At 50.0% G+C, this 13,865-nt stretch overlaps 1 protein-coding gene across 5 annotated transcripts in view; it reads right to left on the bottom strand.

The window, feature by feature from the left end:
- Positions 1-209: 209 nt before the first annotated feature.
- Positions 210-13,865, bottom strand: part of TRAF1 (TNF receptor associated factor 1) — a 29,704-nt gene continuing 16,048 nt past the window's right edge. For all 5 annotated transcript variants that reach the window (XM_017884256.1, XM_017884253.1, XM_017884251.1 and 2 more), the window contains 5 exons: positions 10,199-10,264; positions 9,284-9,694; positions 7,301-7,478; positions 5,257-5,405; positions 210-2,115 (listed from right to left, as the gene is read on the bottom strand). In XM_017884256.1, coding sequence (XP_017739745.1) covers positions 1,897-2,115; positions 5,257-5,405; positions 7,301-7,478; positions 9,284-9,694; positions 10,199-10,264 — 1,023 coding nt within the window. In that variant the 3' untranslated portion in view covers positions 210-1,896. The remainder of the gene's footprint in view (positions 2,116-5,256; positions 5,406-7,300; positions 7,479-9,283; positions 9,695-10,198; positions 10,265-13,865) is intronic.

Genomic DNA, 13,865 nt, shown 5'->3' with positions numbered 1-13,865 from the left:
TAGAACCCCCTGCGGAGACTTCATCCTGATGCTCAGGCCTTACCACTTACGGGGGTGAGATTCTGTCGCTGGTGTTTTAAAAAAATCTCCCCAGCACCTTTGGGAACTGCTGGGGGTGGGGGACCTACTGAATCCACCCAATGAAACAGTGGCTTTGCCTGCATCTTGTCTCCCCGACCCTTGAATCACCTATAAAAGATGCGATGATACACTTAACATAGAGCTTTGTTGGAAGAGAAACCATTCAATCATTCAGCATCTTAAATTATCGTCTCATCCTGCTTTCAATAGGCCCAGGGGTTACCAGGAGGTGCTTTCCTGGGGAGGGGGAGGGGCACTGCTGCATCTGATGCTGTCTACACTCCAGTTCATCTGACCCTTCTGCCTCCCTCCTCCATCCTGCCACACAGACCCTGCCCTCGGCCAAGACTGCTTCCCATTTTCAAGTTGGTACGCTTCCCTTTTCCCCATCCTCTGCATTTCAAAATATTCTCAGGCTGAGTTTAAATGCCACTTCTTCCCTGAAGCCTTCCCTCCTTCACCCACTGGGATTCTGTGCTTTCTCTAATCTTCTCTTACTCTGTCATAATGATCCTATGTGCTCATTTCCTCCACTGAACTGAGGGTTTCTTGAGGCCAGAGTGCACATCTTGCCTTTCTCCCTTCAATGTCGAACACAGTTAACAGATCTAGGTGTCAATGAAACTTTGCTGAAAGAATGGCAGCATCTCATGCTCTTTGAAGAGGGTATGTATCTCTTGCCATCAGAAATAGACAATCAAAAGTGTAGAGTAACAACTGTTTCTCATGGGGGCTTGTTCTACAAATCCCCCTTGAGCTCAACACTCGGTGAGTAGGGATCCAGAGGTTATTGCTAGGACATCAGTTTCAGGGCCTAGACCCATCACTCGCTAGGCCAGACCTTCATGTGTGACGTCCAGCTGCCAGCGGGAAGAAGTCAGTCTCCACTGCCTCCACAGTCTCTGCTGCCACACTGTCACAGGTGGGAACAAGAAAAAGCAGCCCCAGAATGTTTGCTGCCATTGTGCATGGACGATGTCATTGCACATAAAAGCACTAGTGCTCCATTATTGCGATTGGGGGCTGGGTGTGCTCCTGCGTGTTGGGGAAGCTGAGCGCCAGGCCCAGGGTGGCAGGTGCCCTGCGGGCCAGGTGAGTCCAGCAGGGGTTATTGAAGGTGAGTGAGGAGCCAGGAGGGCAGAAAACTCCTGAATGTTTCCAGAAACCCTGTAGCTCTAGGACTTGCCTGGGCCAGGAGGCCTAGAATTAGAGACTTTCTGGGCTGGAAGGAATCTTAAAAGTCTTCAAATGCAACCCCCAATTTGAAGTCTCAGTAGAGCCCTCTGGGTTTGCTTGTTCACCTCCAGTGATGGGGGACTCAGTCCAGGCCTGGACAGACTGCATTCACACTGGCACCCCATTCCTTCCACCCGGTCCTGTTTCTGACCCTGGACAAAAAGGGCAGGCCTGTGTCCAGGTCTCTCTGGTGGCCCTGCAGAGATCTTCCCAGCTCGAGAGCTTCTTTGCTTGGGTCCTACGGTTCCAGACCTGGTTCCATTTTCTTCCCATCTTGGTGACAGTCCACCTCAACATTCAAGGCCAGAGTGGCTCCCTGGCCTCCGGGTGTTGCATTGTCCGTGCAGAGGGGAACAGCTCTGCCTGTCTCCTTCTGGACCCTTTGCCTTTGTGGGCCCAGCCCACGTCCTGCCATCCTAACCGTATGGCCAGCCCAAAGTCGACCCCTCAGTCTTGCTCAGATCGTGCCAACCTTCGCCCATCTTTGTGCCCTGGGGTCTTGGGTGCCAAGGGCAGGGCATCACAGTCCTCTGGCCAGCTCCCGTCTGAGTTGGAGCTCCCTCAGGAGCCCCGCCCACCCTAAGTGCTGGTCTCCACGATGCACTTGAGGAACATCGTGTCGTCCTTCACGTAGGCATGCTTGGGTGACTGCAGTTTGTTGAGGGGGAAGAAGAGTGGGCAGCCACTGGCCACGTTGGTTTCACTCTGGGGCCTCTGGAAGGACGCCGAGCTTAGGTCAGGCCGGAAGGCATCAATGGCGTGCTCACGGTTGTTCTGGTCCAGCAGCATGAAGGTGACCTGCAGGGAAGGGACAGGTGGGAGATCAGGCCCTACATTAGCAGCACAGCTTGGAGGCCCAGGCTTGGGCTCAGAGCTGTGCTCCACACCTACTGCCTGTGCAGCCCCTCGGACCCTTGGCTTATTTGGATTAGGAGTCAGAGAAGCCAGGCAAGGAGTGCACCTGGCATATGGCCAGACCCAGGGAGCCGGCAGCACCTGGTATTCTGAGTGCACTTCGGAGGCTGTTCCCTGCTGAGGATCAGAAGTTCCTTCCATCCAGCAGGAAGCAGGGGAAGGTTCTGATGCCCCAGTCAAGTCTGATTGGCTGTTAGGGGCAAAAGGTGTGACTGGAGCACTGACAAGGTAGGTGGAAGCAATAAGTTGTAACACCCCCTCTGGCTTGGAAAGTTTTGCTTCATCAACTACAGCTGGAACCTCCTGGGGCAAGGCAGAAGGGGCAGAACAGGGAGGTCTCCTACTGAGGGGCTGTCATCGATGTCCTGAGACATTTGTGAAGCTTCTGGTATACACAGCGCAGACAGAGGTTCCCCTGAGAAGCTGTCTAAAAGTGACACAAACCCTCTTCCCTGGCACGTGCCCCTGAAATGCCCATCAGGAAGTTGAATGGCTTCCCGTTGCCAACTGAAGCAGTCCTCACCCTGCACATTAGAACCCCCTGCGGAGACTTCATCCTGATGCTCAGGCCTTACCACTTATGGGGTGAGATTCTGTCACTGGTGTTTTAAAATTTCCCCAGCACTTTTGGGAACTGCCGGGGTGGGGACCTACTGACTCACACCCAGACCAAAGCGGCACACCCGCCCTGCCCCACCTGTTTCCCCACACCTGAGGTCTCTATTCTTGACACCCTCCACTCATGCAATGCTGCTGTTCACCCACAGGAAATGCCTGTCCCCCAAATCTGTCTACAGGAATTGTGGGGTTTTGTTTGTTTGTTTGTTTGAGACAAAGTTTCACTCTTGTTGCCCAGCTGGAGCGCAATGGCACAATCTTGGCTCATGGCAACCTCTGCCTCCTGGGTTCAAGCGATTCTCCTGCCTCAGCCTCCCAAGTAACTGGGATTACAGGCATGTACCACCATGCCCAGCTAATTTTTTTTTTAGTAGAGACGGAGTTTCACCATGTTGGTCAGGCTGGTCTTGAACTCCTGACATCAGGTGATCCACCCACCTTGGCCTCCCAAAGTGCCAGGATTACAGGCGTGCGCCACTGTACCCGGTGAAGAATTTTTAATCGATTGTATTTTTTAGAGCAGTTTTAGGTTCACAGCAAAATTGAGCAGAAAATACAGAGTTCCCATATACCTCCTGCGCCCACCCAATGCACAACCTCCCCGACTATCAACGTCCCCCGCAGAGTGGTAGTTTTGTAACAGTTGATGAACCTGCATTGACACATCGTTATCACCCAGAGTCCACGGTTTACACTGGCATTTACTCTTGGTATTCACCTTCTATGGGTTTTGACAAATGCATAAGGACATGTATCCATCATAACAGTATCAAACAGAATAGTTTCACTGCTCCCAAAATCCCCTGTGCTCTATTCATCTCTCCTGGCCCCTATTCTTGGACAACCACTGATCTTACTGTCTCCATAGCTTTTGTTTTGTTTTGTTTTGAGACTGAGTCTCACTCTGTCCCCCAGGCTGGAGTGCAGTGGCACGATCTCGGCTCACTACAACCTCCACCTCCTGAGTTCAAGCGATTCTCGTGCCTCAGCCTCCAGAGTAGATGAGATTACAGGCACACAGCCCAGTGCCCAGCTAATTTTTGTACTTTTTGTAGAGACAGGGTTTTGTTATATTCCCCAGGCTGGTCTCGAACTCCTGGGCTCAAGCACTCCACCTGCCTCGGCCTCCCAAAGTGCTGATATTACAGGCGAGAGCCACCGCGCCCGGCCTGTCTTCATAGCTTTGCCTTTTCCAGAATGTCATATAGTCAGAAGCATTCAGAACGCAGTCTTTTCACATTGACTTCTTTTTCTTAGTAATATGTGTTTAAGGTTCCTCCCTGTATTTTCATGGCTTGATAGCTCTCTTCTTTTTAGCACCGAATAATATTCCACTGTCTGGATGCACTACAGTTTATTTATCCATCCACCTACTGAAGGACATCTTGGTTGCTTCCAAGTTTTGGCAATTATAACTAAAGTTGCTATAAACATCCTTGGGTGGTTTTTCTGTGAACATAGTTTTCAGCTCCTCTAAGTAAATTCCTTTGAGTCCAAGGAGAGCAACTGGCTATATTGTTTGGTATGAGTATCTTTGGTTTTGTAAGATACTGCTAAACTGTCTTTCCAAGTGGCTGTACCATTTTGCATTCCTACCAGAAGTGAGTGAGAGTTCCTATTGCTCCACATCCTCGTCAGCATTTGGTACTGTCAGTGTTCCAGATTTTGGCAATTCTAGTATGTATTAATATGTAGTGGTACCTGCTTCCTTCCTTTTTTCCTGAAAATTCTGCTAGTTCAGGCTAGCCTCACGGCACCTCCTCCCAGAAGTTTTCCTTATTTACCCCATGATGTGAAGGGGGAAGAATAGTGGGCAGCCACTGGCCATTCATTCCATCCCTCCCTCCCTTTTTCCCTCCCTCCCTTTCTTCCTTCCCTTCCTCCATTTCTCTCTCTCTCTCTTTCTTTGAGGCAAGGTCTCACTCTGTCACCCAAGCTAGAGTGCAGTGGCAAGGTTATGGCACACTGCAGCCTCAACCTCCCAGGCTCAAGCAATCCTCCCACCTAAGCCTCCCAAGTAGCTGGGACTACAGGCATGTGCCACTACGCCCAGCTAATGGTTTTTATTTTTAGCAGAGATGAAGTCTTGCCATGTCTCCTGAGCTCAAGCAATCCTCCCACCTCAGTCTCTCAAAGTGCTGGGATTACAGATGTGGGGCACTGCACCTGGCCATGAATTTTATTTCTATACAACCTTTGGGAAGATTCCAGACATTTTAGCTCCTGGACTCATGGAACTGGAGGGAGCCCTAGTTACTAGATCTGATTGTTTTATAAAAAGGGAAACTGATAACACAGCGAGGGTGGGGGACTTGCCAGGTCACATGGCCAATTCATTGCCAAATCAGGACTAGGACTCAGGCTTCCATACTCCCCACCTTGCCCCCATCACCTCCACGCCCATACCTTGTTCCGGAAAGGCCACGGCAGCAACGCATCATACTCCCCTCTCATGATCACGATGAAAAGCGACAGGTGGGTCCTCTTTCCAGTGCCATCTCCATTCAGGTACAGCCGCAGGCATAACTTGTAGCCATACTTGCCAGTGTAGAAGGCTGAAATGCAGAAGCCACAGGCAGCTGGGAAGTGCGGGACTTTGCAGATGTGGGACTGGGATCCAGCGGTCAGGCATGCCCAAGGTCAGTGGCTCAAAACCGTGAAAGATGGGGTTAGAGCCCGGCATTCTTCTCGAGTAGGGTGTCAGAGAGGAATGGGCTCTTGGGGGTCATCTAGCTAAGTGTTTGTCAGCTGGCCATCCAAGTCATACACTGCCGGGCCCCACCCTCAGAGTTTCTTACTCGGTAACCCTGGGGTGAGAACTGAGAGCTGGCACTTCCAGCAAGTTTGCAGGGGGTGCCAATGCTGCTGGTCCTAGAACCACACTCTGAGAATCACTGATCTAACCAACCTATGTTTTACAGTCTGGAAACCAAGCTGAGAAAAAGACAGTGGCCGGTTACCATCTCACAGTGTGTTGGGGACCCAGCAAGAATGAGGGGCCAGGCTTCCTGCCTCCCAGCACCGGTTTCTTTCTGCTGCCTATGCCAACTGGTTGGGGTCCCCTGGAGGCTGGGGGTACATGGGGTTACTCACAATTCTGCCAGCCATTCTCAGGTGGCAAAACCCTTTGAGGGCTGAATCATCCCTGGTGAAGATGCACAGAAACCCCCTGGGCAGCTAAAGGGGCCATCCCATGAGAGCATGTCCTCTGGCAGAGCGCCCTTCTGGGAGAGGTTGACTGGGGACATGAATTGGGGCAGGAAGGAAGGGGTGGAGGGGCACAGGCTGGCAGTCTGACTCATCTCTGCCCATTACGTTTTGGTAGAACAGGAAGCTCGAGGTACTGCTTGCTTTTCCCTCTTTAAAAGAATCGAGGGAAAAAGGTCTACAAGTAGGGCTCGAGACCGCCCCATGAAGAGAGCTGTCCCAACACAGCAGGATGAGTGCTGCTCCTGCAGGAAAGGGGTCCCAGCCCTGCTCTAGGAGTGTGACACACTCCGCTGCCTCATTAAAAAATTTTTTTGAGAGAGTCTTGCTTTGTTGCTCAGACCAGAGTGCAGTGGCACCATCATAGCTCACTGCAGACTCAAACTTCTTAAGCCATCCTCCTACCTCAGCCTCTCAAGTAGCTAGGACCACAGGTGCAGGCCACCATGCCTGGCTAATTAAAACATTTTTTTGTGGAGATGGGATCTTGTTATGTTGCCCAGGCTGGTCTTGAACTCCTGGCCTCAAATGATCCTCTTGCCTCAGCCTCCCAAAGTGTTAGGATTATAGACATGAGCCACTGCACCCAGTCTGCTGCCTCATTTTTGCCCAAATATATGCATTGTTATACTAACAGATATCATTTAGTTAACAGAAACACTTGCCAAGTAATTACTTTATGCAAGACATTGTGCCAAGTCCAGGGGCCCCAGAAATGAGTAAGAAATGAGTAAGACACTCATTCACATGCTAACTGCAATCGTACACAAGTGCATGTGTCTTACTCAGTTCTCTAATCTTATTTCAGACTGTTGGCTCTCTGAGGCCAGGGGTCCCACGGTATTCACTTGTGAAAATCATCATTCACATCCATCTCGTCTGCACACACTGTGGCCCACAGCACACTTTCCTTCACATCCCAAACCCATGAAGTGGGTAACAGTTTTGATTCCTATTTGCAGAATGGGACTGACATTCAGGGAGGAGAAAGGGCCTGAATGTCAGTCAGCCTGGGCCACTGCTGTGTGTGGCTGTGAGCCACAGGGCAGAGCATGGTTCGCCCACCAACCTCAAGGTCCCAGCACCCAGCATGGTTCCCGGCCGTGGCGAGTGGCCTGAAAGGGCACTGGCCTAAACTGGACACAGCGTGGCTGTCACAGAGCTGGCTGTTTTCACTGCTTGCTTCCTGGGTCCTGTGGGGCCTGTTTCCCAAGAAGGTCTCTGTGCCTCTGGGAGGTGTTACCTGGGGAGAAGAGGCTGACGGTCCTGCCACAGGCCGACTCATGGCACCGCCTGGTAACATTGGTGATCTTCCACAGGAAGGTGCCATCGAAGGAGGCCTCCTCCATGAGGCGCAAGCTCTGCTCCAGCTTGCCCAGGGCCTGGTCTTTCTGGGCTAGGGTCTGCTGCAGCTCCACCACCTGTAGGGAAGACTGTTCAGCCAGGAACACCAGAACCTGGCTTGGGGATGGGATGGGAACGTCGGGATGTGGAGATTGATCTGCCCCAAAGGTGCTTTCCTGACCACGCCTCACTCAGGCCTGAGTCTGCATCTGAATGTGCTGCCCTCTGCCTGGCCTTCCTTTTCCTCATCCACCAGGAATCCAGCTCATATGGCCCCTCATCTGGGAAGCCTTCAACCACTATCCTAGCTCAGTTGCTCTGTTTCAATATGTTCTTACAGAGCCCTTACAATGATTTTATGACACGTACTTTTCTGCCTTACCTACCAGATGGTCTCCTCCACTGAAAGCTGGGCCCATGCTCATTTTGTCTTTGTGCCTGTGCCTTGCATAGTGCCTGGTATGTAAAAGTAGAGCTGGGAAGTTTGTGGGTGAAATGAGGATATAATTGTGGCTTTCAGGGAGGCTGCCTTTTAATTGGAGCAAGAGTTACATAAATAAAGGCTAGAGCCTCAGCCACTCCAACTCAGAGCCTGGCCCTTCTAATAGCTTTCCCCAATAAAGTGGAAAGAATACAAATTTATTCTTGGGTGTACTCAGGTAGGGAAGCCATGAATGGAAGTGAGCATCCTTAGAGAAAATTTAATCGTTAACTTTACTGATGGGGAAGGTCCTGAGAGGGAAAGTGACTTGCTCAGACCCACAGGGCAGGTGACTCTGAGTACCTGCTGTCATGGTAACTGTGAATGGTGAGGCAGATAATGGTAATGGTGAAGCAGGAACTAAAACCCAGGCCTAACTCACTATGAGCAATGATGTAACGTTACTGCAAAAGAAGCAATATTAGAATGGTGATTGGCTACATTAAGAAAAGTATAGGCCAGGCGCGGTGGCTCATGCCTGTAATCCTAGCACTTTGGGAGACTGAGGAGGGTGGATGACGAGGTCAGGAGTTTGAGACCAGCCTGACCAACATGGTGAAACCCCATCTCTACTAAAAATACAAAATATTTAGCTGGGTGTGGTGGCACGAGCCTGTAATCCCAGCTACTCAGGAAGCTGAGGCAGGAGAATTACTTGAATCTGGGAGTGGAGGTTGCAGTGAGCCAAGATCGTGCCACTGCACTCCAGCCTGGGCGACAGAGCGACACTCTGTGTCAAAAAAGAAAAAAGAAAAAAAAAAAAAGAAAGAAAGAAAAGAAAAGTATAAGCTGTAGAACAAGGGAGAAGACAGCCCTGTTGGACCAAGAACTGTGGCTAAGTGGATTATCTGGAGTCAGCCTGGGACCACACTCCAAGCATACTTCTGTATGCTTCTTTGGAGACTGAGCCAGATCATAGGAGGGCAATGTGAAGCAGCATGCTCTGAGGAAAAGGTGAAGGCGCCGAGGCTTTTAGCCTGAAAAGCGAAGCACTCAGGTAGGACAGAATCCGACTCTCCATCCCTGAAGGGCTGTCATGGGGACTAGAAGGTGGATTTGTCTGTGGGCTCTGAGGGCCAGGGCCAAGAACAATGCAGGGAACAGAGAGGCTGATTTAGCTTAGTATAAGGAAGAGTGGAATATGTCCTGCACTGGATTGAGCTGCTCAGGGAGGTGGTGTCTTATCACAAAGGAACCGAAGCACTGGATGGGAGGCTGTGACCTTGACTACAGCTTCCAACTCAGCATTCTTCCTGGAAGGGTGTGGGATAAAGGGGAGATATGTTTTGAGGGAGTGACTGCTCTAAGCAGGATGAATGATTAGTAGGAAGCCTGTCTGCTGCTCTGGAGACAGGATGGGGCTCAGCCGGGCTTGAAGGCAAACTTGCCTCCCACACTCACCCTCTGCTCCAAGCTCAGGATGCGCTCACGGTCCAGCTGGCTCTGGTGGATGGAGGTGGCCAGGGCCAGGTGGGAGGCCTCCACCTCCTTGTTGAGGACAGCAACAATGTTCTCAAACACACGCAGCTTCCCTTCCAGCTCAGCCAGAAGCTTCTCCTTCATGAAGTGCTGCAGGGCCAGCTCCTCCTGGCTCTCGGAGCAGGGTGCCCGGTAGCAATCGACCTCCAGGTCCCTCGCCACTTCCACGGCTGCCTGCAGCTGCAGGTCTGACAGGTTCTGCTCTAGAGCCATGGGCCCAGACTCCAGGCCAGAGGCCATTCGGGTCTTCCACTGTTTCATGAACCCCAACAGCAGGTTTAGGTGGGAGGTCTGGGAGGTGACCTCATGCTCTTGCACGGACTGTGGGCTTCCCTGACAAGAGAGTGGGGCTGATTAGTGAAAACAGAGGTGGAGTGAAGACAGGGGAGCAGTGGAGTGCCCTGCTATCAAAGGTCACCAAGGAAAGTCAGATTCATTCACCCAGCAAAGAGGAGTGGATTTCTGTACAGTGGGAGGGATTCAGAGGAAGACCCTGGCATCAGACATGCCCACGATGAGCCACATGCATTGCAGCTTCTAATTCTGCCCTGCCCTGGAGCGCAAGGATGATTCAGGACCATGGAGAGGGGCGGCAAAGGTGGGGGTCGTTTTAGTGATGTTCTGCGGATGCTTGGGTGAGACATTAAGAAGAACCTCCCTGAGTACTATGATGACTTAATAGTAGGCTCTGATGCTTGGGAAAGTCATTAGTACAAGAGACATCTGGAAGATGAGTGGACTGATGTTACAGGAAAATTCTGGAGGGGCTGCAGTGGGGAGACCTGGAGGTCTGGAACTGCAGTGGACAGATCTCCTTTCTCACACTCAGATGCTTACCTTGAAGGAGCAGCCGACACCTGCGAAGGGGCACCCAACTCCAGCCTCGGCCACCTCAGGATGAGCCTGGAAATAATAATCACATCACTGAATGTTATAGCAATCCCTGTGGCTACCCCGGGGGCTCTCTTCAATGCACCAGGATCCACCAGGGTAGGAGATGGCTTGGGCCACATGACTTTGCACATGCTGTCCCCTTTGGCTATCTCCTTTCCACCCTTCAAGATTCTGCCCTTCCATGACCTTCCTTCAAAACAGGACCTAGGCCCCTACTGTGATCCTGAGCAGCACTGCTATTTCTCCTTTCAGGGCACAGTCCACACAGCTCCGTAATCATCACTCACTCTCTGGTTGCCCCAACTGGTCGGGGAGGCTCTGTGAGGGTCATGGCTGTGTTCCCAGTGCTGAGGGCAGTGCCTGGCACAGCTGAGACACTCAGAACACACTGACTGCATGAGTAAATGCCTCCCTCCTCCTGAAGTCCATGGGGAATCTTGTGGTCACAATTCCCATCTGCATCCCTCCTTGGCCATCTATCCTAGACTAAGTTGTGTCCATTCAGCAGAACTTTCCCTTTCAGATAATGTCCAGTCCGAGGGAAGTGACACAGGAGGGTCTCAGTGCTATTACAATAGCAATTTGACCCCACTGTTAACCTATTTAGGTCTGAAGCATTTACCAAATGCTTTCAAGGCCGTAATTCTTCCTAGGGCTCCTCACAGCATGGTGGGGAAGAGAGGGTGGGTTTTTATTCCTATTTTACTGATGAAAAAACTGAGGCTCACAGAGGGGAAGGGATTTGCCCAAGGAGGCCGAGCTGGGAGGCAGCACAGCCCCAGGGCCCCTCCCACACACATCACTGCCTCTTAACAGGAGTCAGTCCAGGAGAGAGGGGAGAAAAGTTTTTCCAAAACATATACAGTCATGCAACAGGAATATGTTCTGAGAAATGTGCCATCATTGTGTGAACATCATAGGATGTATTTACGCAAACCTGGATGGTATACCCTGCTACACACTGAAACTCAGTGACGGTCTATTGCCCCTAGGCTACAAACCTGTACAGCACGTGACTATACTGAATACTGTAGGCAACTGTTAACACTGTAAGTACATGTGTATCTAAATATATCTAAACATAGAAAAGGTACAGTAAGAATACAGTACTATACTCTTCTGGGACCATCGCTGTATATGTGGTCCGGTGTTGAGTGTTATATGGCACATGACTGTATCTTCATAAAGGCTTGTATCCAGAATATATAGAGAACTCTTACAATCTAATAATAAGAGACAAATGACCTAATAAAAAATGGGCAAGGCCAGGCTCAGTGGCTCCACACCTATAATCCCAACACTTCGGGAGGCTGAGGCAAGAGGATTCCTTGAGGCCAGGAGTTCAAGACAGCCTGGGCAACATAGTGAGACCTCATCTCTACTTAAAAAATTTTTAAATTAGCCAGGCTTGGTGGCATACACCTACAGTCCCAGCTACTTGGGAGGCTGAGTTGGGAGGATCGCTTGAGCCCAGGGGTTCAAGGCTGCACTGAGCTATGATCACATCACTGTACTCCAGCCTGGGTAGCAGAGAAAGACCTTGTCTCTCTTAAAAAAAAAAAAAAAAAAAAAAAAAAAGCAAAACAACGAACAAATACAATCTATGAAAGTATCTTATAAAGTTAAATCATACTTATACAATAATTTACTTATAAACCATACTTATAAAGTTACCGTACAATGCACACATTTCACTCCTAGGAATTTACCTAAGAGAAAGTAAAACATATGTCTGCACAAAGGTGTGTATGTGAATGTTCGTGGCAGCTTTGTTCAAAGCAACCCAAATGTGTCATCAACTGGTGAGCAGATAAACAAATTGGTCTATATATACTATAGAACAACCAAATGGAATTAAATACCAGCATAAACAATAACATGGATGAACCTCAAAAACATTGTGCTAAGTGAAAGAAGTCAAACACCAAAGACTACATACTACCTCTTTCCATTCTTAGGAGCTTCTAGCAAAGGCAAAACTAGAGTGACAGTAAGTAGATCAGTGGTTGCCTGGAGCTGTGGGTGGGGAGGGGATTGACTATGCAGGGACACAAAGCAGCTTTATCCCGTGCAGAAACGTTTGCCACTTGACTGTAGTGGCGGTCACGTGATTATTTATATTCTTCAAACTGTATACTTCAAATGAGTGAGTTTTATTGCATATAAATAATATCTTGAGTCTATAAGCTCTTTATTTATTTATTTATTGAGAGAATAATCTCATGGAACCACGTGAAAGGGGATTTGGATGAAAGCAGGAGAGGACAGAGGTCTTTCGGACTGAGTAAATACAAAAAGCCACACTGTTATTATTCTTCAAAAGTAACATAAGCAGAGAGCTGTGGGCTTAATGAGTACAGTTGGTTTGGGACACAGACAGAACACAGCCCAGCAAAGGCCACCCTACCCCGCCCCCACCCCCCAACTGCCCAGGGCTTCAGGGACAAGTTGTTCCCAACAAATAATAGAAAACAGATGTTTTATGGAAGGCAGGCAGAGGGCGGCCTTGGCAGGGAGACTGTGCTGGCTTCAGGAAGTCTGTGGTGATGAAACCTCCCTGAACATGTAGCTTTTGACATGTGAGAACAGTGGAGGGAAGATGCTACGTGTGGACCTGGCTCCTGGGTGAACACACTTCGGGAAGCCTCTCAGGTCCCACCACTCCCTACAGGTCCATGATTCCAATCCTCTGTGGTTCTAAGGGTCAAAGCTTGGTGGGAGAGTCATAAAAGGGATAAGAAGGTGAAAATGATCGAGCTAAGAGTGAAATTCCAGACATCACCCCGCAGGGGGAGGGGATGTGTCTTTCAGCAGCGGAGCCGTCCTGGTGTTGTGTGAACAGCAAATGCCTGTTTCAGGAAGTGAAATGCTATTCAGATGTAGGGACATCCTTTTGTGATGTGTGCCCAGATGTGGACTGTGATGCTCCTTGAATGGTTGCTGCAGAAAGGGGCAGGGGTGACTTGAGAGGGTTTCGGAGGCTTCTCTGTCATCATTATTCATTCCTCAGAGTGCACGCAAGTTCAGGGTGTGGCCTCTGGAGCCAGCCTTTTGGGGTTCAGAGCTTGTTTCTGTCACTTCACATACTAGCTTTGTGGCCCTGGGATAGTTATTAACTCCTCTGTCCTGCAGTTTCCTCATCTGCAAAACGGGGATAATAATAACATCCCCGTTACAGGGTTATTGTGAGGATTAAATAAGATAATACATGTAAGCACTGGTATTAGTTACCTATTACTGCTGTAACAAAATATCACAAACTTAATGGCTTAAAACAACACAGCTTTATTATCGTACAGTTCTGGAGGCCAAGGGTCCTAACATGGAAACGTCAGCAGGACTGCGTTGCTCCTGGAGGCCCAAGGGGAGGATGGCTTCCTCCCTTCCCCAGCTTCTCAGGGCTTCCTGCACTCCTTGGCTTCTGGTCCCTTCCTCCATCTTCAAAGCCAGCAGTGGAGCATCTCCCCATCTCTCTGACTCTCCTCTCCCTCTTCTGAGGACCGTTGGGCCGCCTGGATAATCCAGGGTCACCTCCCCATCTCAGAATCCTTCATTTAATCATGTCTGCAGAGTCTGTTTCGCCATTGTTATAGGCTCAGCACCCCCCACC

The sequence above is a fragment of the Rhinopithecus bieti genome, unplaced genomic scaffold (genome assembly GCF_001698545.2).
Source record: "Rhinopithecus bieti isolate Rb0 unplaced genomic scaffold, ASM169854v2 scaffold_13710, whole genome shotgun sequence".
In the NCBI taxonomy this organism is placed as follows: domain Eukaryota; kingdom Metazoa; phylum Chordata; class Mammalia; order Primates; family Cercopithecidae; genus Rhinopithecus; species Rhinopithecus bieti.
The sequence above is the reverse complement of the archived record's forward strand: the minus strand, read 5'-3'. Positions and strand labels throughout refer to the sequence as shown.